General features: G+C 48.9%; 1 protein-coding gene across 7 annotated transcripts in view; it reads left to right on the forward strand.

Moving 5' to 3' along the window:
• Window positions 1-27,141, forward strand: part of MYLK (myosin light chain kinase) — a 220,829-nt gene that overhangs the window by 147,606 nt on the left and 46,082 nt on the right. For 6 of the 7 annotated variants that reach the window (XM_050781565.1, XM_050781570.1, XM_050781566.1 and 3 more), the window contains 4 exons: window positions 4,848-4,934; window positions 19,397-19,447; window positions 20,235-20,362; window positions 22,330-22,483. In XM_050781565.1, the coding sequence (XP_050637522.1) occupies window positions 4,848-4,934; window positions 19,397-19,447; window positions 20,235-20,362; window positions 22,330-22,483 (420 nt within the window). Of the gene's footprint in view, window positions 1-4,423; window positions 4,510-4,847; window positions 4,935-19,396; window positions 19,448-20,234; window positions 20,363-22,329; window positions 22,484-27,141 lie in introns of those variants that run through there. The other variant, XM_050781571.1, reaches the window with a different exon arrangement.

Here is a 27,141-nt window from a genome sequence, read left to right on the forward strand (position 1 = left end):
ATTCTGCTGCCTCAGCCTCCCAAGTAGCTGAGATTACAGGCACCCGCCACCACGCCCTGCTAATTTTTGTATTTTTAGTAGAGAAGGGGTTTCATCATGTTGGCCAGGCTGATCTCGAACTCCTGACCTCAGGTGATCCACCCACCTCAGCCTCCCGAAGTGCTGGGATTACAGGCATGAGCTACTGCGCCTGGCCCAGATTTATTCTTTAAATCATCACAGACAACTAACAGGTATTATGTGGAACTAAATATAATTGCTGTTTTTGTAGGTCAAAAACACTTCAATACTGGTGAATGGTATAGTTCAACCTGATCTGATGGTATAGATCAACACAAAGCACTTAGCACCGTGCATACATGGAGTCAGTACCCAGTAAATGTCAGCCATCACCTTCTGACTTGGTCACACCTCCCTCACTCTTCTCTTGAGGTGATGTTATTTCCGTTTTCCTTGTGAGGAAGCTCAGACTCAGAAAAGTTCAGGAACTTGCCCAGGGACTCACAGCTCCTAAGCAGCAGAGCCAGAAAGAAGCGCGAGCATCCTGATCTCTCCTCCTTAATATGCTAGCACACTGCTTGCACTCAGTCAGAGAGAGAGGCCAGCAAGGAGGGATGAGCCAACCCAGGGAGAAGCTGAAGCCCAGCCCCTCTGCCCTGCCCCACTGGGGGCCCCTAGAAGCTGGACCCCTCCAAGAAGCTTCCCAAGACCTCACGCCCCCTGCATGGGGTCAAAGTTCAGGGAACCAACCTCTTGAGGGAGACAAAAAAAAAAAAAAAAAAATGCTGCCCAGACAGCTTGAGTCCAGAGCCCAGGAGTGGAAGGGGTGAGGCATTATCCATAGAAGGACACGTTTTCCCCTCCATGTAGAGGCCCCCCACTTCCCCACACCTCCATCTTCCTTCCCCACACTTCTTTGGAGACACAAGCTAAGGACTTCAGCCTTAGGGGCCTAGATCTAGCAATGGAGTTTAATTTCATCACAAAATGATTAAAATAGAAAATATAAGCTGCTCTTAAACTTATATTACTATTATTTTTATCCCCCGGGCAGTCATGTGAGCACAAAGCTGGTTTTGATTAGGCACATGGCCCTTCCAACCCACTCCTTGCTGCAGTTGGCATGGAGGTCTGCTGGCTCTGCATCCCTGGCAGGGCCCTGTGGTGCATGCACAGCCCCACCATGCTGACACTTTAGGTGGAGTGCGGTCACCTCCTGGGCTCCGAGTCTGGGGTGTGCCTCGTTTGAAAGGGGGACTTGAGCCCCTTTCCTCATGGCCAGATGGAAAGATAAAGTGCTGCAGGAACTTCTGAAAATAAGACTCAAAGCACATTACAGGGTAGTGTACTGACACGTCCAGTGAAACCCCAGCACCCTAGAGCCGAGGACGGAGGCAGCGGCAGATGGGGCAGGGCAGGGAGGGCTTTCCGAAGGTGGAAAATTTTAAAGCTGACTCAGAAGTAGGTAAGGGAATGTGGCTATCAAGGGGAATTAATTCATAGGTAAGTGATCATTTTCTTTTTTTTTTTTTTTTCATTTTTTGGAGACAGGGTCTCACTCTGTTATCCATGCTGGAGTACAGTGGCATGATCACTGCAGCCTCAAGCTCTGTGGGCTCAGGTGATCCTCCTACCTCAGCCTCCCAAGCAGCTAAGGACTACAAGCACATGCCACAGTGCCCGGCTAATTTTTGTAATTTTTATAGAGATGGGGTTTCATCATGTTGCCCAGGCTGGTCTTGAACTTCTGGGTCCAAGTGATTCGCCTGCCTTGGCCTCCCAAAGTCTTGGGACTACAGGCGTGAGCCACCACACCCGGCTGATAAACGATCATTTCCTGCTTTCCAAAACACTGTTGCATGTGTTCTCTCCTTTGGGCTTTGGAACACCATGAGGTAGAGAAAAAAAGTGATTCCCTTGTACAGATGTGGAAACAGAGACATGGGACAGTTTAAATTATTTCTCCAAGTTCCCAAGATTACTGATGACAAAGCCAAAGCTAGAGCTGTTCTCTCTTGGTCTCTACTGTGGTGATGCTTGGAAGTAAAGCCCAACACAACCGCATGAGGACAGAAGGAGTCTCAGTCCCTGCTGCCCTTCTTTCAGGAACCCAGGAAAACTGGGCCTCTTATCCTTTGCTTTCTTGTGCCTCAGCTTACTCATCAGTTAAAAAAGCCAACCCGATCCTTCTCCCTCCTCTATGCTGCAAGACTCACCAGGAGAATGAGTGCTGAAGCCAAGGAGTGCAGAACTGCATACATACTCTGCCCTGTACTCCTGTTCCTTAAGAAGGGCCAGGTGCGGTTGCTCACGCCAGTAATCCCAGCACTTTGGGAGGCCGAGGCAGGCAGATCACCTGAGGCCAGGAGTTTAAGACCAGCCTGGCCAACATGGCGAAACCCCATCTCTACCGAAAATACGAAAAATTAGCCAGGCGTGCTAGTGCACGCCTGTAATCCCAGCTACTCAGGAGGCTGAGGCACGAGAATCACTTGAACCTGGGAGGCAGAGGTTGCAGTGAGCCGAGATCATGCCACTGCACTCCAGCCTGAGCGACAGAGTGAGATTCCATTTCAAAAAAAAGGGCCAAACAAACGAAACAATTACTGGGTACACCTTTCTTTACATTGTCATCGGCGACGGTTAGAAATGCTGGTCTTCAAGGAAGGGAAGAAGGGAGAGCCCCGGACAAGGGAAGCTTAGACTGACTCCATGCCCCTGGTTTATGGCACCCTCATCCCCAGATATCAAGGGGAAGCACTGCCAGGTTTTTCTGCCTCTTGGAATAGTCCTGGAGCCACTCCCTGTGCACTCCCTGTGCTTGAGGAGAGACGAGGAGTTTTCTGTTGGCCAAGTATCAGTCATCCATGGAGCTTCTGGGTCATACCATGCCCAGACCCCAACCCAGACCAATGAAACCAGGACCTGTGAGGTGAGATACCCTGGCACAGGTGCTTCTAACATACAGCTGAGGCTGAGATCCACCGAGGCTGACAAAGAACTATGTCCAGAGGATTTTTCTGTAGCTGAGAATGACCGTGATCCTTGGGGAAAATGTCCAGTGTAAGAAAATGAAATCATCCCTGCCCTACGGCTTTCTGCTTCTCTGTGTCCCCATGGAATTGGCGTGCTGGGTTGCAGGCAGCCTTCTGAGGAACTTGAGAGTGTCCACTCCAGATAGCAGGGACCCCTGATGTGCCATCTGGGGCTTTTTTGCCCGTATGGGAGGTGGCAGGAGTCCGGCTTGCAGTGGGAAGTGGAGGCGAGGAAGTGTTTTGGTGTCAAGGGCTACTTGAAAGGGTTGCTTTGGCTGTCTGCTCCCCCGCACACCCTGTCATGTACTGCTAAGAAGTCCCACTTAAAGCCCCTAATGGTGCATGCAGGGCTTTCCGCTGTCTTTGGTGGGGGATTGCCGCCACAGCCCCTGGAGGCCTGTCTGCTTCTGAGCTGCCATGAGCCTGCGACACCCGCACAGGGCCTCCTCCCTGGATTGCCTGGAACAGAGAGGAGGCAGGCACTAGGCTGGGAAGGAAGCCTGTGGGGTGGTGATGAGCGGAGGGACTCATGTGGGCAGATCCATGTTCTGGGGAAGGCGAGGAGCCTAAATGCCTCCCAGAAGGAGAAATGCATCCAGAGGCAGCTCAGAGTCCACTTGCTGGGAGGAGGATGTCCCCAGCCCCCAGTTCTGCTCCCTGTGCCCACCCCTCAGAGCCCCAGGAGCCCAGTCTAGGCAAGATCAGCCCTGACTACCAGTCCTGGAGGCGGATGTGAGAGGGCTCTTCCTCCCCAGCCAAGCCTCAGGAATGTGGTGAAGCCTCCGCTGGAAAGTCCCCCCACCCACCCCCGCCCCCACTGAGCTTCCTCTCCTCAGGAGCAGGAAAAGAACGCCCAGGGAGAGGGCTCCAAGGGGGAGACTGTCTCTCAGTGCCGTCCCCAAAGAGCGCTCCTTGTGGGGGAAGGAAGGCCAGTGAACGTGCTGGGGCCCAGTGATAGCTGCTCAACCAGCTCCTCCTTATCCCATTTCCTGGGTGGTTTCCCCACAGTGTCCTGGGGGCCGGTGAGGGCCTTCCCACCCAGCCCAGCCAGCCAAGTGATGTTTCCCTGCTTGCTCTCCATGAGGGAGGGTTTCCTCTGGCAGAGGGAGTGTGGAGCAGAGCCCAAGGGCAGGCACCGCCCAGCATCTTTAGGTCCGCCCAGCAGGCAGCTGTGCCCAGCTTCACTGGGCCTGTTGGGGGAGGGCTAGCAGAGGCCCCACAGTGGGGCCTAGACCCTGTCTCAGAGGGGAGGTGTGCTGGCTGCCTGCTCAAAGACCTCCGTTTGGTTTGTCACTGCAAAGTTTGGTCTGCAGAAGAAAGTCGGAGAAATCAGAAGCTGTGTGCCAGCTCTAGTCCATGAGCCCAAGAGCAGGGACCCTGTCCCCTCCTCCCCCTATTGGAGAGACAGCCTTTTGGAGACCCAGGATGTCTAGCAGGAGGGAGACAAGGCCTGATGGAGGAGAAAGCCGGGAGGGTGAGCAAGGGGTGACTGTGCCCGACTCTGCCAGCAATGGCATTCCTGGGGGATCATCCCAAGCTCCCAGGGCAGCCTGTGCGCTCATCTTGCCAAGGTGACGGTGCTGTCTTCACCGCATTAATCAGGCCCAGGGCAGTGGACGGCCCTTCTTTGGTGCTCTCATGGAGGGTGAAGGAGGTTGCCTGGACGCAGGCGCTGTTCTGTCCAGCAGGCACAAAGGGCCCTCAGAGTTGGGGGAGGAGTTTGGTGGAGGTGGGATTTTGACCGAGAGGCCCCCTCTGCTCAGTTCCTCAGCGGCTGCTGACTAACGCTGGTTGTTACCTGTTTCGTTCCAGATGCCCCGGCCAGTGAGAACACCAAGGCCCCAGAGATGAAATCCCGGAGGCCCAAGAGCTCTCTTCCTCCCGTGCTAGGAACTGAGAGTGAGTACTCGCCCAGCTTCACCAGGCAGAGGCAGGGGCAGGGACTGAGGACAGCCTCAGAGCCCCCACTTCCTGGTCACTCACTCTCGCCCAAGCTCCTGGAAGTCTGATGTCCGCCCACACCCCGAAGTGCCCAATAACAGAACCAGTTCCTTCCTTCGTGCCTTCTCTGGCACCTCTCTCCATGGGACACCTTTCTGGCAAACTCCTCTGAAAAGTCCCTCATCCCTGAATTCTTCCTCACCTCAGCTCCCAGAGTCAACACCTGGCTCCTCCACTCCCTCCTTCCCAGTGTCACGGAGACGTGTCTGGGTCTCATCCTCCCTCCTCCATTGTACAGAGTCTGTTCAAGCGATTACCTTTCAGAATGACACATGCTGTGCCTTGCTCATGGAAGGCAAATCGCGGTGTGGTATAACAAGGCGAGAGAGAAAGGAGACTCTCCGTGACCATAGACAGCTACCTTCCTCTTTTTGGATCTCAGCTTCCCCAGAGCCCACACATCCATTAGGCACCATGCGTAGGGTCCACAATGCTTTTACAGGCCTGCCAAATGCTGTAATAGCTTATAAAATTAGAAGAAAAAAGTAAACTTTTAAGTCAAAGACAATGTTTTAATTCATAACATGAATATATTCATCTTTATACCCATGCAGTTATAAAGTAATTTACATAATTCAAATATAATACTTGATATATAATTAAATCTATGTACCTTTTTTTTGGTGGAGGAGGGGGCTATAAAGGCAGAAGGGCCTCAAAAGTCACAGTGTCACCCCGGCTGCCCTTATAATTTTTAATCTAATTTTGACAGCAGAACTATCCTTTGAAACCTACAGTTTCAACAGAGGGTGCAGAGTCGTTTGAACATCCCCAGCACATGCTGTGTTTTAAAACAAACAAACAGAAAACAAGATAAGCTCCTAATTGCCCCTACTGATAGAGAAAAGTAATTGAGCCTGATTAATTCAGACTACAGTCTTCTTCCATTACAACGCAGTGTTTGTGACTTTGTTTTATTCTTACCTTCCTAATGATGAACTTGGGTTCCTCAAACATACCCCAGCCAGGCTGTTGGGGGAACGCAGCCTTCAGTATGTTGGGACAGCGAAATTGGAATTAATTTCTCATTGACACTTAACCAAGGTAGATAGCCTGAGAATATCAAGAATGGACATTTAATAAGTTGTTGGGAATGCATACATAATACCAAGAAAAACCTAGTGAGGATGGGTTAATAATTTTATCTTCCAAAAATATTCCTTGGGCCCGTGCTATACTTGGTATGGAAAACCATGAGCAGAAGAGATAGAGAATCTAGGAAGGGCACCAGGGGCTGTGAACTGGGGCTATGGCATGGCTGTCCCCCACTTCTGGGTGCAGAAGCTGCAGTGCAGGGGTTGATCTGGTGGGCGGCCTCCAGCCCTCAGCTCCAGCACACCCACTCCAATGAGCCTTTGAGGAGGTGAGATGGGGTCAGAGCCAAACTGTGGAGGAGGAAAACAAGCTTGAGACGATGAGCAGAGCAGGAGTTGGGCTGTCTGCCCTGAGAACAGAAGGCTGTGGAAACACCATGCAAGTTGTCACTGTCCGAGTCTGGAGCAGCGGCTCGCACCCCTGGCTGCATGTTATATTCACTTGCGGAGCTTTTAAACCACTGCCACGCAGGCTTCCCCTGCCCCCAGACCAATTACATCAGAATCTCAGGGGTGGGTGCCAGGCCTCAGTATTTGTTCAAGCTCCAGGTCACCCCATGTGCAGTCAAGCTGGAAACCAGCTGTTCCAGGGAGAAGCCTGGTGCCCACACTGTGGGTCTTGAGAAGCAGAAGGGGGTCTCCCCTGCTGCCTCTGTTAAGTGTGGACCCGCCTCGGGGACCCTCACATCAGCATCCTCAGAGTATCGCGTTGCCCAGAGAGCAGAGCAAGGCACCTTGTGGTGGGGAGGCTGGAAGCAGGGAGTGAAGCTCCATCCGAGTTAGTAGGGGAGCAGCAGGCTGGCAGCAAGTGCTTCATCTCTGCAGAAAACACACATTCACAACTGGATTAACTCCAGTAGACGCCACTTGGATCTCACTCTGTGTGCAGAGCCCCCATGTTGGAATTTCAGACATCTTGCCCCTGAAAGAATGGCAGTGTGTATCTTCACACACTCCAAAGTCATGGCCACTTTGTACCCCTTTGCTGGCCCACCGCCCCGCCCCCCACCCCCGTCACCCCAAACCTGCCACCCCAGCACTGAGAGCAGTGCCAGGCTGGCTGCAGCTGCCCTCCACCTGCTTGCACCCCTGCCCTCTTGTCCTTCAGAAGCCGGTACCCTGGGGGCCTGAGAGACACCCTGGGGTTTGTTTCTGGAGCGTCCTGAGAAGGCGGCTGCCCAGAGATGGAAAGCGAAGATGTCTTTTAGGTCTGCACCCGTTCTTTTCTCCCTTTGGAGGATAATTCTTAGTTTATTAATTATATGCATTATATATGCACACATTCTTATTTAAGCATTTTAAACAATATAGAAATATACTATGTATAACGTGAAAGTCCTCTTTCATCTACCACCAGTTCTACTCAAGCCCCAAAAATCCTCAATGACTTTTTTCCATGCATTTTTATATACATGCACAAGTACATCAGTTGCGTTTTTGCCTCACAGAGATGGAACCACACAGTCTGTACACCTCTGCAACCTGCCTTTTTCTCTTAGCTTTGCCATCCCCAGTGCCAGACACCTCTGATTCCATGAGCAATCTGGCTGTGTGTGTGTGTGTTCATCTGTGTCAAGGGCTGAGAAGTACCTAGTCTAAGAGGGAAATCCATCTTTCCTGAGGTGAGGCTGAGTGATTTTCTCATCAAACAGATGGTGACCAGGTCCCTCTTCTGCACACCTCCCTCCCTGCTGAGCACTGAGGAGCATGAGGGAAAAGCCAAGGGCATCCACCCCAACCCAAGCAAGGACAGGGTGAGAGAAAGCGGACAGAAGTACAAGTTAACCTGCCAGACACCGACTCACAAGTGCAGGGGGGAGGTGGGAGCAGCTTGGGAGGATTTTGGGATGAGGAAAACAGGGTCAGGTTATGAAGGAGAGGAATGCGGTTTATGTGGTTCGACTGGAGAGAAAATGGTAACATCAGATGGGGAGGAGGCAGACAGGGAGGAGCCACCCAGATGCTGGAGTGAAGATTGTGAGGGCACCTGTCTCAGGACAGCTGCAGGCTGAATAAAATCAGAGTCTACCGAGTGCCTGTGCACTGGGATCACCTCAGGAGCTCGATCTGTGTCACTTCAGCCAAGTCTCACTCAACTGCGCTATAAATAGCTGTTCCCATTTTAGGGATGAGCTAAACAGAGCCTCAGAGAACTAAACTGCCCTGTCCAGGGTCTCACAGCTAGTAAGGTGTGGAACTGTAGTGCCAACCCTGACCTACGTTCTGGCCACTACACCCGGGCCTGGCTGCAGTCTCAGGACATACTCTGTGCTGTCCACATGTGGCTTGGCTGTATGTCCCCTGGCTCATTGCGGGTGGCAGGAGGACTGGCTGATAGGACTGGCTTTAGGCTGCCACTAAAGCTGGGGGAAGGAGAGCTGCAGCCAGCTTGCCTCCCTGGACCTTGAGACCTCTCAGTGTTTGCTGTGTGCCTCTTGATGGGAATTTTTTATACCTATTTTGATATAATTTCAAATTTACAGAAACATTGCAACAATAGTACAAGGAACTCTTATATGCTCTTTATTTAGAGTCACCAGTTGTTTACATTTTGTTTCACTGTTTTGTCATTCTCTCTCTATATATATTCATTTATTTATTCATTTAGATAGAGATAGGTACCTACCATTTTAGGCCAAATTGGAGACATCATGCCCTTGACTTCTAATTATTCTGTTGTCCTAAGAACATAACTAAAATGCAACTATTGAAATCAAAATCAAAGAGTAAATTTGTCATTGAACCAATACTGTTGTCTAATTGATTCACAGTCTACATTTATTGTCAGTTGTTCCAATAATGTTCTTTATGGCTATCTTTTTCTCCTGTTGAATATTTAATAATAACACTCCTAAAACACTTCGTGTACTTCTCCAGCCCAGAGTGGGTCCTCTCCTCCCTTTGGAGATGGAACAGGAAAGAAGTTCACAGGCCCAGGGAAGAAACACCCCACAGTCTTCCGTCTAAGCTTGAGCAGGGCATGGGGAGACAGAGATACTCCTGTCAGACTCCGGGTGCCAACTTACTATGCTCAGTTCTGGGGCAACACTCAGGCACAAGACACAGCAAGAAAGCCAATGAGGTAGAAAGCAGGAGACGAAGGTCTTGGTTCTCCCAGTAATTAAATATGTGGCCTTGGTCAAAGCCCTTCATTCCTCTGGACCTGGGCTTCCTTGCCAGTTAAATGGGGAGTTTCTCCAGCTGACCCCAGGCCTTTCCCGACTCTGACATCAGCATCAGCCCATTGGATGGAAAGCTTTTGAGTGACACAGTTCACTTAAGATTAAAAACTCTCCATCATATCATCTGAAGTGTGAAGGAGTCCAAAGCTACAGCAAGCATAGTTTAGGTCACACAGCAGCAAAGGTGTCCTGAGGGAAAGAGGTCTTAAGCATACAGGTTTAGGGGAGTCCCAGCTGGAGGGGGCCCAAATGGCCAGGGGAGTTCTTGGGAATTTTGTGTGAGGGGAGACAAGCATGCTGGCTGTGTGAAGGAGGCATTGATGGGGCTTAAGAAGTGGCCTTAGGAAATGCACATGAGGTGATGCCAGTTTGATACTAGACTCTAGGAATTCCTCCTAGCAGTCTGCATAAATTGATGGTCTTTCAGAAGAGACATAAATGGGCATCCATGTGGGGCTTTTACAACTTGAAGACATTAACCGGGTCCTGTTCATCTCCAAAACTTTAGTAGCTGGTCCCTCAGTAGGTTTATAATAAATATTTGATTTTTCAAACCAGTTCATAAGTTCCCATGCTCCAAGGGTCCCTGCCTCCACTGTGGTTCTGTCACTGGGGATGATGCCGATGGAACATCCCTTTGTAGTCCATGCCTGGCCTTGGTCTGAGCTTCATCTCTGACATCAGTCACTTTGGAACATCCCAGATTATGAGACTCTCAGATATCTTTGCCTAGACCTCCCATATGTGTCTGCCTCTAAAATGGAAAGTTGTGTCAATTTGAAAGCATCTCTGGATATTAAAAACTGTATCCAGTTTCCATGCAAGATTTCCCCAGGATCAAATCTTTTTTTTAAACATTCCGCTGCAGGTCATGGGGAATGTTCAATCCTGATGGGATTCAAAAGGTGGAAGAGAGGTTGGGATTTGGCATCAAGACTTGCCTGACAGTGAAAGATGTGGGGCCCTGGGGGAGAGACTGGGCTATTTCCATGAATGTTTCTGAAAGCTGGCACCAACTCCCAGTTACTCCCAACCAAAGTGTGGGTCTGGGAGGAGGAATAGTGCCTACCTAGCACACTCCCACCCACAGGTATGTGACTCTATGACTTCCACCCACTACTCCTCCCAACTCCTTCCCCAACTCTCCCAGTGTCTCCCATAAGCCAGTGAAATGGCCAGAGTGGGGACCTGGAGGGTACTCAGCGAGCAATGCTGGCACCCCTGGCCCAGCACACCTCTTTCATAACCATCCTGATGCTCTGCGTCCTGGGGGTTTGGGAATGGATGTTTGCAGTAATCAGAGGAGCGCTGTTTCTTTGGAATCTTCTTGTGTGACAGTCCTTGCTTTGAGGAAGGTGAGCAAGAAATTTGCCCAGAGATGTTAATTCTGGGAAAATGACCAATATTCCTCCACATATCTGTAAGGATGTACTGGATGGGGCCAGTGTGTACAGTGGGGGAGTGGGTCAGGTCACCCAGGGCCAGTGTGGTAGGACTCAGCCTTCCGTCCTCAGGTGCCCCCACCTCCTCCCTGCTCCCATATAGCCTTATGGGGTGGGTGCTCGCTCCACGCTCAACCCAGCCCGAGTCCTTTTCAGGAGCCTTTGGCAGAAAGTTCATGCTGATTTTGGGAATTGTGAAGGATTTGATGTCTATTTTTAACTACCTACCTAAAAAGGGAAATGTCCCCAGAGAGGCAGACATCCAGGGACCTCCCTATACCCAAGGCTGGTAGGGCTAGTTCCCTGATTCTCCTTTGCTTTCCATAATCTCAGACCTTTTGACTCTGTGAGACCCACCTTCAGGCTCTGCACCTATCTTGCGAACGTTCGCTCTGGTCTCTCTGCCCTGCTGATTTTCCATGTTTGAGAGTGAGGCATTCAGGTGCTTTCAGACTGAGCATCTGGAAACTTCCGTGGGTTACTGACCTCCTTTTTTCCCCCCCCCAGGACGGTTAGGGCTTGGGTCGGCTGGAACAGATTAACTGGACAATTAGGAGGCTGGCCTCCCCACCCCTGCTCCAGGTTTCCCAGGAGCCTTCCAGATCCAATGTTTTGACTCATGTTTTTATTGGGCTATTTCACTTCCTCTAATATCAATCTTCTATCTAGAGTGGAAGGCTCAGCACCTGGCAGTTTTGATCCAAGATGTGACAGCAGAAACTGATCCTTTTAATAGAAAGTTATGTAAAAATTCAAGCCCCAGGGCTATATTTCTCAGCATCAGTGCCCAGGGCTGGGGAAGAATGTTCCTTGGGAATTCCCAGGTTAACAGAAATCCTTAAGGGTTTCACTCATTCCTTTATGGCCATTTATCAGGCATGTGCCAGGTACTATGCTAGGGCACTGCAGATACAGAAGGTAGATCCTATCCCTGTCCCCAGAAGCTTGCCATAGTGTGTATGTTGGGGACAGGTTTCTGAAATAGCAGTGCCTGATGAATGCTGTGATGGAGCTACCTCAGAGGGCCATGAACCCAGCGGGGCATTAGTGGTACTTGAGCTGGGACCTGCCCAAAGAATGTGCAAGAGCCATCCAAGAGAAGAGGGCCCAGCATGTGCAAAGGAGCGAAGGCAAGAGCCTGGTGTTGCAGAAACTGAAAGACATTCCATGTAGATTACAGAGCAGTACTTCCCAAAGGAAGGTGCAGGGACCAGCAGCAGTAGCAGCACCAGCACCTGGAAGCCAAGAATCTGTTTTTATTAAGTTTTCCAGGCAATCATAATGTAGGCTAAATTTTGAGAACCACTAATATTGAGTGTCGAGGGTGTGATGAAAGTTGTCCCCTCTTGGGAAAGCCAGCAAGAAAGTTGGGGATGAAAGCCAGGGACAGAGCTCAAAGACCTCATAAGACGAGTTGAATTTGATCCTGAGTGGCAGTGGGCAGCCACTGAACAGATTCGGGCAGTGAAGTGACATCATATTTGCATTTGAGAAAGATCACTTTGGCCACAGTGTGACAGATGTGATGGGGGACAGGGGACCAGAAGCCTAGGAGGTGATGCAGTTGGGACTACAGTGCTGATGGTGGGAAGGTAGAAATTGGCAGACTGAGGAGGTGCTCAGTTGGTGTAGTCAACAGGCATTAGTCAGGGGATATGGGCAGGGAGGGGGCCTTGGGAGAAATGGGGACAAGGAGCAGGTGTGAGGAAAAGGTCTTGGATTTGGTTTTGCACATGGTGGGCTGGCAGTACGTGTTTGGCATCTCTCTGGGAGATGATGGTCAGGTAGTTGGACGTATTGGTACGGGCTCAGGAGAGAGGTGTGGCTTCAGGGGAAATGAAGGCAAGAGAATAGGGGATGGAAAGAGGAGCTCAAAGGGCAGCGGGGAGCACAGTACCCTGGGGCAGTGCTCTACCAGGAAGGATGTGTTGCCTGAGCTGACTGCCTAAAGGAGGTGGCTGAGCCCCTCCTCAGAGGGGCAGCCTGAGTAGGGCATGCTCTGCCCTCCCTGCCTGTCCCGTGGCCAGCAGCCACTATGGAGTTTGCAGAGGTGCTTGGGTTTTATTTTCCTTCTAGGATGTTCCTCTCTGACTGGCTAGTACGTAAAGTTTATGGTGTCAGAGAAGGGGATGAGAGACAAAGGGCTGACAGGAATAATAAGATAATAAGAGTGACTCCAGAGGAGAGGAAACTAGTTCGTGAGCCAAGGAGTACTGTGAGTTTGGGCATCTGGACAAGCAGAATGTCCCCTCTTCTGAGGACCTGGACTGGGGAGAAGAAGCACAGGTGCTACATGAGAGCTCTCAGGTTAGTGTAAGGCTGAACTGGCCAACAGGGTGGTGTACCACATAGTTGAAGGGGCCAAACTTGCCCCAAAGGACAGAGAAGTCCTCTGGGGATCTGTTTGTTTCAGAGAGGGGGATGGTGGGGGGAGGGGCTGATGTTAGAGCATGCACTTAGGCTGAGCATGGTGGCTCACTCACCATCACGCCTGTAATCCCAGCACTTTGGAAGGCCGAGGTGGGAGCTCACTTGAGCTCAGGAGTTTGAGACCAGCCTGGGCAACATAGTGACTCTCTACAAAAAATTAGCTGGGTGAGTGCTGAGATGGGAGGATCACTTTAGCCCAGCAGGTTGAGGCTACAGTGAGCTGTGATCATGCCACTGCACTCATCCTGGGCGACACAGCAAGGCCTTGTGTCAAAAAAAAAAAAAAAAAAAAAGAAAGAGAAAGAAAAAAAAAACATGCACTGTATGCTATACTTTCTTTATAATGTAGCTTAATTCCACAACAAATTTTATTTATTCCATATCCTGGCTGGCAGGAGGCTTGGGTCCCATTTCCAGCTCCAGAACATCTGGTTTTATGAACCCAGCAAGTCACCAGACTTTTATGAGATGCCATCTCCTTTTTCATAAAATGGAGACATTATGATGCTCCCTGCTGTATTTGATTGGGATAAGAACCAAGTGAAACGCTCCCTCTGAGAAACCGGGTTTTACAATCAGGTGTTTTCTGCCTATAAGCCTAGTACACAATTAGTGGATTTCAGCAGATGGTCGTATAAAATATGTACAGAATAAGATATAAAACATTGTTAACACTTAAAATTGTTTTTACTGATAGGAACCAAGCCAGCTTCAAATGCTAACCAATTCAAATAATGGTAGCTCCAAATTTACAGAACAAACATAAAAATTTGGCCTTCAATCCTATTTAACTATGACACTGAAAGATTAGTTAGGGCTTCACTTCCAGTCAAATGGGTTTACCCAGAGCCACCAAGTATGGGGCAGGACTTTGGAGTCCCCTGATTTCATGTTGCGCTCCTAGCTCCTCACCCCAGGGACTGTCAACCTCCTTCCCACACCCTCTGGTGCCCACCCCACTGGTGATGCCCATCCACAGCTATATTAGTCTTCCAGGGCTGACTTAAAGCATGGCAGACTGGGTGGCTTAACCACAGAAATTGATTCTCACAGCTCTAGGCTAGAAGTCCAAGATCGAGGTTTCTGCTTGAAAATGGCAATCTTTCCCCTGTGTCCTCACATGGTCTTTTCTCTGTGTGTGCGTTTGTCTGGTCTCTCTCTCTCCTCTCTCCTTCTCCCTTCCTCCATCTTTCTCTCTCGCTCCTTTCTCTCTCTCTCTCTTCTTCCTAATCTCTTCTTATAAGGACACCAGTCAAATTGGACTATGGCCCACCCTAATGGACTCATTTTAATTTAATTACCTCTTTTAAGGCCCTATTTCTAAATACGGTCACATTCTGAGGTACCAAGGGTTAGGGCTTCAACGTGAATTTGAGGAGACACAATGCAGCCCATGACAACAGCCCTCCACGTAGCTCCTCTGAGCAGATGGCCTCCTCTCTCCAGAGATCAGATCTGGGCTCCAGTAGAAGCCCTCTCTTCTTCCCTGGAGGGCCTCTCTCTTCCCAACAGTCCTGGACGAAGAGGGGCAGGGCCTTTGTGGCTCAGCCAGTCACAGGCATCCCATATCGCATCTGGTCTCCCCCACCAAAGGATTTGGCTCCCCATGCTCTTCCCTCTAGCATCTTTGGGCTCTCCCTCTCCACTGTGCCCCAGCCATTACTTTCCACCTTGTCATCTTCTCTCTTTTCTCACCTCAGAAGAAACCTGAGCTTCATATTCCCTCTTGTTTCCTTGTTTCTCTTTGTCCTTTCACCTCCAGCATCGTTGACTATTTCATTCCCCACTGTTTACTCAAGAATCTCCTCTGGGGTGACTTTGGACCATGCTGTCCCATGGAACCTGGCCTCTCCAGCATCACCATCTCTCACTCCATGCTGGGCACACCTGGCGCTCTTCCCAGCATCTGTCCTCCTCTACCCTTGCTTGTTGCAACACTCCTGCTCTCAGGGTCCTTCCACAGCCCTCTCCCATGTCTCAGCTTCTTTACTGTGGACACACCTGGGATCGAACCCTGGCCTCCACTCATCTTTCATTGCACTCTCTTTCCCCAAGGAAATGGCCCATCTTCATGGTTTCCATTCTAATGGCTTCTTTAATTCTGGAATCTTTCACTTCCAGTCTCCACCAGCCTCCCTCTGGAATTCTGATCCTAGGCTTCTAACCTACAAACAGATTCAAACAGATTAGTCTGGTACTCCTAATTCTATATTCCTTCAGTATGACTTTCCACGTGTATCTATGCAAGAAATCTCAAAGTAATCTGTGTACCTCCCTCTTGTTTAGCCCCTTAAATTCTTTTAACTTTCCTCTGCCTCTCATTTGCATCTTCTTTTCTGCATGGATCTTGATCAGTGACTTCCAAGGTATGGCAATAGCCTCCTAATTGGATCTGTCCCCCAAGAGCTGGAAAGGCCTATCAGGGACCTCTAGCCCAGCCCGACTGCTGTTTGAGTGAGGACTCGCTGTTCACTCAGGACAAAGCCTCAGCTCAACTCTCTGTGATGAAAGAAATGTCCCACATCAACACAATGTGATAGCTACTAACCACATATGGTTATTGAGAACTTGAAATGTGACTAGTGCAACCAAGGAACCAAATTTTTAATTTTCTTTCTTTTTTTCTGAGATAAGGTCTCGCTTTTCACCCAGGCTGGATTGCAGTGGCAAAATCATAGCTACTGTAACCTCGAACTCTTGGGCTCAAGCAATCCCTCCCAACTAACTGAGACTACAGGCATGCACCACTATACCTGGCTGTTTTTATTGTTTTTTATAGAGACAGGGTCTTGCCGTGTTGCCCAGGTTAGTCTCGAACTCCTGGCCTCAAGTGATCTTGCCACCTCGGCCTCCCAAAGCGCTGGGCTTACAGGCTGAACCACTATGCCTCACCTTAATTTTGTTTAATTTAGAGTGTCCACTATCCTCATACCCCTGCTGTCCAATATCAGCCCTGTGCTCTGCCAGCCTCCTCCAAACATCACCCTGATTCTCACCTCTGAGCTACTGTCTGTTCCTGACCTGTGGGTTCTCCCCTTTCTCCAGTTCAGACCTTCCCTAGCCTTCAGGTCCATCTTACATCCTATCTTTTAGCCTTCTAACTAACCATCTCCTCCACCAACAGTGTTGTTTTTCCATTCAAACAGCCACATCATGTTGACTGAATAACACATCTTTTTTATAACTTTCTATGTAATTTATCTTGAAATAATTTGAGACTCACAGAAAACATTGTAAAAATAGCATGAAAAATTATTGTATATACCCTTCATCTAGATTCCTCAAAGGTTAACATTTTACTATGTTTGCTTTTTATTTTTTTGAGATGGAGTCTCGCTCTGTCACCCAGGCTGGAGTGCGGTAGCATGATCTCAGCTCATTGCAGCCTCTGCCTCCCGAGTTCAAGCAATTCTCCTGCCTCAGCCTCCTGAGTGGCTGGGATTACAGGCATATGCCACCACACCTGGCTAATTTTTGTATTTTTAGTAGAGATGGGGTTTTGTCATGTTGGTCAGGCTGGTCTCAAACTTCTGACTTCAGGTGATCCACCCGCCTCAGCCTCCCAAAGTGCTGAGATTACAGGTGTGAGCCAACACACCTGGCCTTGTTTTTTCATGTATTCTTTCTCTCCCTCTCTTTTTCCATTTCTCTCTTCCTTCTACTTCTCCACACATATATACAAGTATATATACACACATATATATACATATATACACATATATATACGTATATACTATGAACAGTTTGAAAGTAATTTGCACATAGAATACCCTCTGCACCTAAATACTTAAGTGTGTATTTCCTAAAAACAAGAACAATCTCTTATAAAGCCACAGTTTGATGATCAAAACATTAAATTAACACTAATCCAATACTATCATCTAATTTATTGACCTTATTCAGATGTTGCCAGTTATCCTATAAATGTCCTTTATGGCAAAAGAAAAAGAAAAAAAAAGCCTTTCCTCTTTCCTGTGGACCACATACCTTGACATTTGAGACCCTGAGGCCTGATTTCTTATATTGTTTGGTTTCCTCCTCAGTACCCAGGTTAGTTGTGTATCCTGATTGGCATTTGCCTGGCACACAGTAGGCCCTGAGTAACTTTTTGGAGATGGACGGATGGATCAATATGACAACGAGCCAGAGTGAACTTGGTGGAAGCTCTCACCCTGGGCTTAACCACACAGCCGGCAGCCATCCGCTCCGTGATCTCAGTGTGCTCCTGTCAGGGACTGCTGCCTCACGCAGTCCTCCTGGGGCATTCAGTGGGCAGCAGCACCCGTCCCCTTGTGGAAATGCATAACAAGTTCCACCAGTTACCAACTTGTCTGTGGTCACAGGACAACCCATATCCAAGCCAATGACACCACTTCCCCTTCATCTGCAGAGGTGAAGCTATCTGGATGAATAGTTGTTAATATTAGCCCACTCATTCATTCAACAAATCATTACTGAGTGCCTACTGCGTGCCAGGCACATTGGTACACAGCAGTGAACCAAAAAACTCCCTGCCCTCAGAAAGCTCACAGTTTAGGGGGAGGAGAAGGGCAGACAGTAAATAAATAAGTGAAGATACAGTTTTTCACATGGTGATAAGTGCCGTGGGGTGGGGGGTGGGGGACCTAAAGCAAGATGAGAAGGATGAGGGCTCCTGGGGGCAGGGCTGCCGTTTGTAGGGGGTGGTTAGGGAAGATCTCACTGGTGGCTTTTCCTCATTTTTTATGTTAAGGTATAATTTCCCTGCAGTGAACTTCACCCTCTTTAGTGCACAGTTCCGTGAGTCTTGATAAATTAATATAATCATATGACTCTCAGCATGGTAAGATCTGGTTCTGTCACCACAAAACATTTCCCTGTGCCCCTTTGCAGCCCACCCCTCCCCCACCCCACCTCTGGCAACCATTCATTAATCTGTTCTCCATTCCTATAATTCTGCCTTTTCTAGAATGTCATATAAATGGAATCATACAGTATGTGACCTTTTGAGTTTGGCTTCTCTGAGCAGAAGAAAAAGATAAATCATTGAGATTCGTCCATGTTCTGTGTATCAGTAGTTTGTTCCTTTTCATTGGTGGCACCAATGTACCACAGTTCATCCATTTGGATACCTTCTAGTTTTTGGCAATTATGAATAAGGCCCCTGCAAATATTCGCGTCCAGGTATTTGTGTGCCTGTAGGTTTTCATTTCATTTGGATAGATAGGTTAGATGGCTTTTGAGCAAAGACATGGAAGAAATATGAAACAAGCCGTGACGACAGCTCAAGATGTTCTTGCACATGCGCTATACTGTGATTTAGCCAAGTGAATAGGTTTGTGCTGCATAACTTTTCTGTTTGAGTCATTTTTCTCATTTGAGTTATTTGGAGGAAGTAGGAGTAAGAAGGGAGGAGACCATTTATTCATTCATCCATTCATCCATCCAACAAACATTTTAAAAAATGAAAGCCACCAGTCCACAGTCTGTGACCCAAAGGAAGCTTGCGACCCTTGGATCCACACCAAAGGCTAATTTTAGTTGGTTTATCTGACATGACATAATTTCCTTTCTGAGTTTCCTGAAAGTTAGGGTGAGAGAGTGGTTAATGAGTGTGGCATTATCATCTTCGAAAAGGGCTCTGGGAGCATAAGCATTTTGGGGAGTTTTTAAACCTCATTGGAGGCTTCAGGGACCCTTTCATAGGTCCCTGAGAACTGATATTCTTTTTTGTCCGTGAGGTTGGCTGTATGAAAGAGCAAGGTGATCTCTCAAAAGACATATTCATTTACTTTATTTATTTATTTATTTATTTATTTATTTATTTATTTGGAGACAGAGTCTCACTCTGTCACCCAGGCCGGAGTGCAGTGGTGCAATCTCTGCTCAGAAGAGCCTCTGCCTCCCAGGTTCAAGTGATTCTCCTGCCTCAGCTTCCTGGGTAGCTGAGATTACAGGTGCACACAACCACGCCCAGCTAATTTTTTTGTATTTTTAGTAGAGATGGGGTTTCACCACACTGGCCAGGCTGGTCTCAAACTCCTGACCTCAAGTGATCTACCGGCCTCGACCTCCCAAAGTGCTGAGCCACTGTGCTCAGCCTGAAAAGACATGTTCAAATAAGAGTCCTCCCTGGATGAGGGGTCAGTGTACAAGACTGCATCTTCCTAGGATCAGGAGCTTTGTGAAGAAACAGAACTACAGGAAATAACTTATGGACTTCTTTGTTCCAGGTGATGCAACTGTGAAAAAGAAACCTGCCCCCAAGACACCTCCGAAGGCAGGTAATTGGTCACGGCACTATCTGGGGGCAAAGAAGTCATCTGCCATGGGGGTTTTGCCTTTACCTTGCTAGACTGACACCTGGGTATGTGATCCCAGGAGACACCCCACTGCAACCCCACCCCCACCCTCAGTTCCACCTGTGCATTTTTCAGGCTGTTTGCTCGTGGAGAGCCTCTGCACAGCCTGGCTCCTGGTCCCATTCCACAGCTTTGTCTTTCCTTCTGCTTCCCATGTTGAAGGCATCACACAGGACTAGCAACTCTGCTGCCTGCCCCTTCTTTGAATTCTGCCCTGCCATCCATCCCCTGCTCTGCCCTTGTGCACATGACCCCTTCGGGGCTATTTTGTGCCTGGCTCTGTGTGTCCTTGTTCTATGGAGCCCTTGTCTGTTTTCCACTGGATGACACTTGAGGACTTGAATCAAGCCTGCCAGCCAGGGTGACCTGGAGGTTAGAAGGCAAGGTGCTGCTTAATTCATAGGTGAGTTAGGACCTCAATTCAAAAAATTAGGGTAAGACACAAATTCCAGTACAACCAATAAATGGAGAATCATATCATGTAAGTCGTGTGGGTCACTTCTGAGGGAATCAGAATGAAGAGGGGAGCAAACCTAGCAGGTCCATGAACTTGGATGTCCTGCAGCAGGATCACTGCCCCTCAGTCTTACCCTGAAGGTTCTGGAAGCCAAGAGAGAAGCCAACAGACCACTGTGGACAATGGCATCAAATGTGATCAGAATGCCTGAGACCCTTCTGCCTCACTTACTTTCTCCCTGTCCTCCCTCAGCAATGCCCCCTCAGATCATCCAGTTCCCTGAGGACCAGAAGGTACGCGCCGGAGAGTCAGTGGAGCTGTTTGGTAAAGTGACAGGCACCCAGCCCATCACCTGTACCTGGATGAAGTTCCGAAAGCAGGTCAGTGACGGGATGGGGTGGACATTGGGGGTGCTGGGAACAACCCGCACAGCCTTTGGACCGAAAGGGATGAGAAATGCCATGCTGGAAATGGCCTTACTCTTCATAGCTTTAGAAATAGGAGAGGCCGCTCCCCTACCATCGCTCACCTGCCAAACCTGAGTTCTTGCTAACCTTTGCTTCTGAATCTACCAATAATTCCTGCCTTTGTAGGCAATTTGTGTAATAGAGAAAAGTGTGAGGGGAAAAGTAGAAACCATCCATGGCCCTCATCTGATTTGATAGCGCAGTCTAGAATCCTATTCAGAGTCAGGAAAGTCGAGCCAGTGACCCAAGATGACCCTTAGACTCCATGAGCTTGCTGTGATTCTGTGTCAGCCCGCTGATTCCTGTCTGTCATAACTGCTTAAACTTGCCACATGCTGAAGGATAAAAGCAAGTGTGAGTATTTGGATAGAAGAATTGTATGATAAATGGAATCGTGTCTGACTGACCCGGAAATCTAGCTACAATTTATCATAATGGTTCCTATGGAAAAACGTTTGAATTTCTGGACAACCAGCTTTGAAAGGACTTGGGGAGCCCAGCAGCTCCACCAATCCTACGGTGGTAGTGCGTGTCTGTACGCATGATCAGCAGAGACCCTGGAATGGTGGGTTGGCACAGGAGCGGGAAGTTGTGAAGACTTATTCTGAGCCCTCTGTTGCCTGTTTTAAAACCACTCAAATTCTCCTAGGCCCAGAGATGAACACTTAGTACTAACAGGGAGGAAAGTAAGGCTGGTCTCAAAAGATGGAGATAAGAAGCTCGCCTTTGCAGAGCATGAATCCCAGAGTATGTTTGCTCTGAGCGACATCTGGACTACTGTTGTCTGAAATAAGATGGAATCTCATCACTTTTCAGAGACGGTTAGCCAAGTCCCAGCTCTGTCCCTCAGAACTTTCTGCCATGAAGAAAGTATTATCTCTGTGCTATCCAATATGGCAGCCACCAGCCATATATATGTGGCTCTTGAGCACTTGAAATGTGGCCAGGGCAACTGAGGAACTGAATATTTAATTTTAATTAGTTAACAATTGTTATAGCAGCTTTGTTAAGATATAATTCATATACCATAAAATTCACCCTTTTAAAGTGTACAATTCAGTGGTTTTCAGTAGATTCACAAGGTCGTGCAAGCATCGCCATTATCTAATTCTAGAATACTTTCATCATCCCAGTAAGAAACCCCAGACCCATTAGCAGACATTCCTCCCCTTTCCCCAGGCCCTGACAGCCACTAATCTACTCTCAGTATTTCAGAATTTGCATACTCTGGACGTTTCATATCAATGGAATCATATAGTATGTCATCCTCTCATGTAGCTTTCTCTTTTTTTTTTTTTTTTTACTTAACATACTCTTTTCAGGGCTCATTCATGTTGTAGCATGAATCAGTACTTCATTCCTTTCAATGAATTAATAATAAATATTCCATTGTCAGGACAGACCATATTTTATTTGTTCATTAGTTGATGGACATCTGGGTTGTTTCCACTTAACTAGTTAAAATTTAAATAGCCACATGTGACTAGTGGCTACAGCATTGGACAGCACAGAAGAGGTTAGAACCCGCTGGAGTGGACCTTGTGAATGACTGCTGAGATGAGTTCTCCTATCATCCCATTCCAGAGAGGTAGAGGGAGACCAGGATACTTCTGGGAGCAGTGAGTGCTCAGCTCGTTCATCCATCCTGCCCCTGCTCCACACCCTCTTTGCCCACCACAGACCTGGCACCCTCAGGGAAGCTGGGCTCTGGATGCAGGAGAGAAGGGGCCTCAGGGGGAAGCGCAGAGTCCAGACTAGACCGAGCCCCCCACAGCTTGTCCAACTGCATCCTTCAGGAAGTAGGGAATGGGGAGGAGCCCCCTTCCTTTCCTAGCCCAAGGGCCCAAGGCTCGAGCACCTGCTCCATCCTCCACCCTTAGATCCAGGAGAGCGAGCACATGAAGGTGGAGAACAGCGAGAATGGCAGCAAGCTCACCATCCTGGCCGCGCGCCAGGAGCACTGCGGCTGCTACACACTGCTGGTGGAGAACAAGCTGGGCAGCAGGCAGGCCCAGGTCAACCTCACTGTCGTGGGTGAGTCTGGTGGCTGGGTGGCATGGAGCTTGGGGCAAGGGGAAGGCAGGGAGCCCCCAGGCAAGATACGTGGGCCTCAGGACTTTGTCACCTGTTCTCTCTCACCACTCCTGTGCCTGATTTATGAGGCACCACAGAAAGAAGATCATGGCAACCTACAGACTCCCTCCTAGAGCCTGCTGACCTCCAGGCTCAGCAGAGAGGCCAAGGCTAGGCAGAAATCCTTTTCCCTGTCTCTATTAACACCTCTCTGTGATAGCTGTTCCTGGAGTTCCCCGCCCTCAGACCTTGACATCTAGCTTCTTTGAGAAATGCGAGACATGAGGCATAAACTTGATCACCTTCTTGGCCCCCACACCACAGGTGTCTCTATCTGTCCCCATCCTGACTCCACCCTCTAGGCTCTGGGGATGGCCCACCTTGGGCCCACCGAAGGCTGCTCCCTTCTCCTGTGCTCTAGACCCCAGGCCCTTGGGGACTCCACCATCCCTACTTCTCTTTTCAACCTCTTCCTCTTTCTTGGCTCCTCCCAGCAGCCCGTAAGTGTCGCCATCTTAGCCAGATGCACAGGCATGAATATCTCCTGTAATGTTCTCTCTCACTCTCGCCACCCTACGTTCTCTCTCTGACAAGGGTGAGTCTCTACTGCATTTCTGCTTCTTCACCTCCCAGCACCCTCCAGCTTCCTGTGGTCTCACCCCCACACCCCATTAGTCTGCAGGGACTGTTCTGAGGTCACCATGACCCCCCAACCCTGACTCCACTTGCTTTTCCTTATCACCTCCTTCATCCCACAATTGAGTGGGGTCTATTTCCAGACTGATTCTCAAGTTCACTTTTCCTCTCCTTCCTTACCACTGTCTTCGTACCCTGGTCAGCTTTGTCCTGGAGCATCAAGAGAGTTTTCTACCCAGTCTCCCACAGTTGTCATGTTCTGCTACAGTTGTTCCCCCTGTGGCAGGTGCTTGGGACGGCGGAATAATGAGCAGGCAGAGGAGCAGACAGAGAGTAGACTTTATGCCTCATGCATTGTGGGCCTTCATATGTTGTGCGTGTGAAAGCCTTTGACCTGGTATTTATTGATATGTGCACGAGACCCGAGCGGGTTTTCCATTTGTCCTTGGCTTTCAACCTTACAGGGTATATTTGTGAAAATTAGAAAAAGGGGTCTTGCTGGGCAGAGTGAAAAGGGTACAACACCCCCAGCCTCACCCCAGAGCTCATGACCTGGCCTTGGGGAGGACAGGTTGGCCCAGATGCCCCCACTAGGTCCCTTTTATGCAGTGTGCAAAACTCTCAGCTGTGTGTGCTGATCCCAACCTTAACTTCCTGCAAACTAGCCTTTCCTGTGTGTTCCTGGTGCACACACACGTGGGCACACAGAACAAAAGGATCTGTTGGTAACGGGGCTTGTGTGGCTACGGTGGTTAGAAGTCTTCCCCTGGAATCTCTCTTATGGAGGTATCTAGACATGAAGTTAGAAGTTGGAGACGTTGACTCTTCAGGTCTCTTATAGCTCTGACATTCTATGATTTCCCAATTCTGTTCTCTGACATTCTGATTCCTCGACTCTGTTCTCTGACATTCTATGGTTCCTCACCTCTGTTCTCTGGTGGCGTGTGATTCCTTGGCTTTGTTCTCTGACATTCTGTGATTCCCTGACTTAGTTCTCAAGCAGTTTTTCTCCCCATCTTCATTTCGTACCCTCACCTTAGGACTAGGATGGACAGGGCTGATGTTTCCCAGCCTTACGCAGGAGAAACTGAGGACTAATCTGAACAAAGTAACATAGTGCGTCAGGGGTTAAGTGGGAACTAGCTCTAAACTTTCAAACACTTGTCCTCCAGTGCCACTCATGGGAGTGTGAAGTAGGTACAGAATGTCCCAAAAGGGAAAGGAACACTCTGGCTATAAAATTCATCTTGAGAGGGACATGCAAGCCTTTTGGGGAGCTGTCCACATGCCATGGAGTTGTTGATGTCTGTACCTCCGTTTTTCTCATGCTGAGCCTTAGGAAGCCCTGCAGCACTTCCCTCCAGCCCCTAAGAAGTTGGGGAAGAAGAAGTCCTGTCCAACCAGGTGAATAAGGAAGATATAAGGATAAAGGTCAAAGTAATACAGAGCTGGGAAGACAAATGAGGTGGCCAGTGAGCTGCGCCCATGCCAGCTACCAGAACAGACCACAGGTTCCACGCCCTGGCCCAACTCCCCAGACAGGAAGTACTGTGAAGCCCCCTGGAAGATTGTCTCGGGAGACCCGAGAGAGGGAATTCACAGAGGACTGAGCATCCACTCCCCACCCCCAGTTGTCCATATTCCTCTTTACCTTCTCTCTTGCTCTGTTTCTCTCCCTGGCCTTGTTTCTTTACCCTGTGTTCTGTTTCAGCCATTTCTCAGTGTCTGTCATCCTGTCCCGTGTCCCCTCTTTTCCCTTTGTCTTCCTTCCTCTGACCCCCATTCTTTTGTTTCTTTCGGTTAGAAGTTTCAGACTGGGGAAGACTGGTGTACAAAGGGGTCAGGGAATGGGTTTTTCATCTCTAAAGGAGAAGAACAACCCTTTTCTCACTCTGTCTCTTTTTGGTGACTCCAGGTGCTTATTTGAATAATTTCCTCCCAAGCAGTCAGGAACCTGTGGAGGCTTGGTGCTAGTGATCCAGTTTGCTGGTACATTTAGATCTGTTCTGAAGCACTGATTTGGCCCTATACTCCTGTCCTATCAGCAAGCATCAGTTCAGACTTTTCTTTGATGTTCTCTCTTATCTGCTCCTCCTTAAGCAACTTTGGGGTCAGCTTCTTTGAACTGCTTTTCTGTACTCAGCCGTCCCTCCCCCAGCCCCCACGATGCCCAGCTCCTGCGCGGTGCCACGCACTCCCCTCCTCCGATCACCACTGCGCGGGCTGCAGTTCTGGCCTTTTATGGTTTAGTTTCTTATTCTCTGCGGCCAGTGCTGACAGGGCCATTGGCGTGGCTGTCCGCCAGCTGGCAGGAGCAGCATGTTAAGTGCCGTCCTGGGAGGGGAATGGAATGGAGGAGAACCGAGGCTTTCTGTCTGCCTCCCCCTCAAAGAGCTAAGAATAGAATTGCTCAATAAAATAGGACTCACATTGATGGACACAGCAAAGCCACATTCATTCAGAGCCCATGCACTTAGAATTAGTTCAAAGTAAACCTAGATGAAGCTCAGATTTACCTGTGCATCTCCAGGGGCATCTCTGTATTCTCTGATCAGGGTTTATTAAGCAGATGTAAAACGTACATGAGGTAAAACAGGAATCACTTGGCCTGCTCCAGACAGTCTTCATGCCTTTACAGACCAGCTAAATAAGGCCAGTTTAATACAACTCCTCCTTGTTAGCAGCAAACTTCTCTTATTGTATATTCTTTAAAGGAACACTTTCTTTTCAGATCATCTCTGACTCCCATTTTTCAAACGATAAAAAAACTAGCCTTCCCCTCTGTTAGCTTAAATGAGTGATGTTTAGCTATTTCGGAGACTTATTATTGTTATATTTTAAAAGGCAGCCCAGGAATTTGCGATGCTCAGAGCCTCTTCCTGTGCATGCGCCCCTGGTCTTGGCCTGCAGGGAGTGAGGGAGGGGGCAGTGAGCAGCACACCCAGATGGATTCCTTAAGGTCACTCACCCAGCGCGAGAAAAGCAGGTCTCTTTTCACATCTTTAAAGGAGAAAAACAAAGTAGAGAGAACCCCAAATACCCAATAATCCCCAAATGCTGAGTTTGGAACTTGCATGATTTCCCATCTTAATGCTCAGCTCAGGCTTAAGCGAGATATCTTCTTGAGCTCATTCTGCCTGATAGCCTGGAAGGTCCTGAGCCCTGGAGTGAGGGTCCGGAGGCTTTTTGGAATCTCCTTTTGGCTCTGCCACTGACTACTGGGTTTTCTTGGTAAGAAAAATGCCTTAGCTGCTGAGGACCCATTTCTCAAGGGCTAGGATTATCCAGGTAGATGAACCTTGGGGGTCCTTCCAGCAGCTGCTGAAGTCCCAAGGAAGGGACATCCAGGTGGGGCTAGGCACAGCCACTGGTCATCTTCAAATAAGCGAGTACCAAGAGACCTCGAGGGCAGTTACTCTAGTGGGAAGCTGTAGGACGGGATCCTCCGTTTTCCTGGGAATTAGAACATTTGCTGAGGAGAAAATCCTGGAGCTGGTGCCATTGGAGACTCTTGTCTTAGACTCAGCTGAGTTTCCTAGTCTGTTAATCAAGCCTCCAGGGAGCCCTGGGAGAATTCAGAGGAAATGTGGAGTCTCCCTCGCCCAGAGATGCCCAGGGTCTCCCTCCCAGTCTGAGTGTGTCGCTGTGGAGGACAGGCTCACAGGAGCACCCTGTTCTAAGGACATCTGTTCTTTTCTGAGGGTTTTCATCCCTCACTAGTTCAGCCACTGCATGGGGCTCATAGCTTAGAAAGAACAGAAAGCATTAAGTGCAGCCCACAGCCCTAAAGGCAGGTGGAGGAGTGGGAGGCCTCCAATCTCGTAGGACTTCTGACTTGGGTCTTTTTTGAACTCCTTAATTTGGTAGCAAATTTCTTAAAAGTGTTGGAGTTTCACTTGGAATTAAAGTCCCTCTACCCGAATTTTGCATCTTCTCTTGTGTGACAAGTCTTATATATCACATGTGTTATGTATAGGTTCTCA

This window comes from Macaca thibetana, chromosome 2 (genome assembly GCF_024542745.1).
Source record: "Macaca thibetana thibetana isolate TM-01 chromosome 2, ASM2454274v1, whole genome shotgun sequence".
Classification (NCBI taxonomy): Eukaryota; Metazoa; Chordata; class Mammalia; order Primates; family Cercopithecidae; genus Macaca; species Macaca thibetana.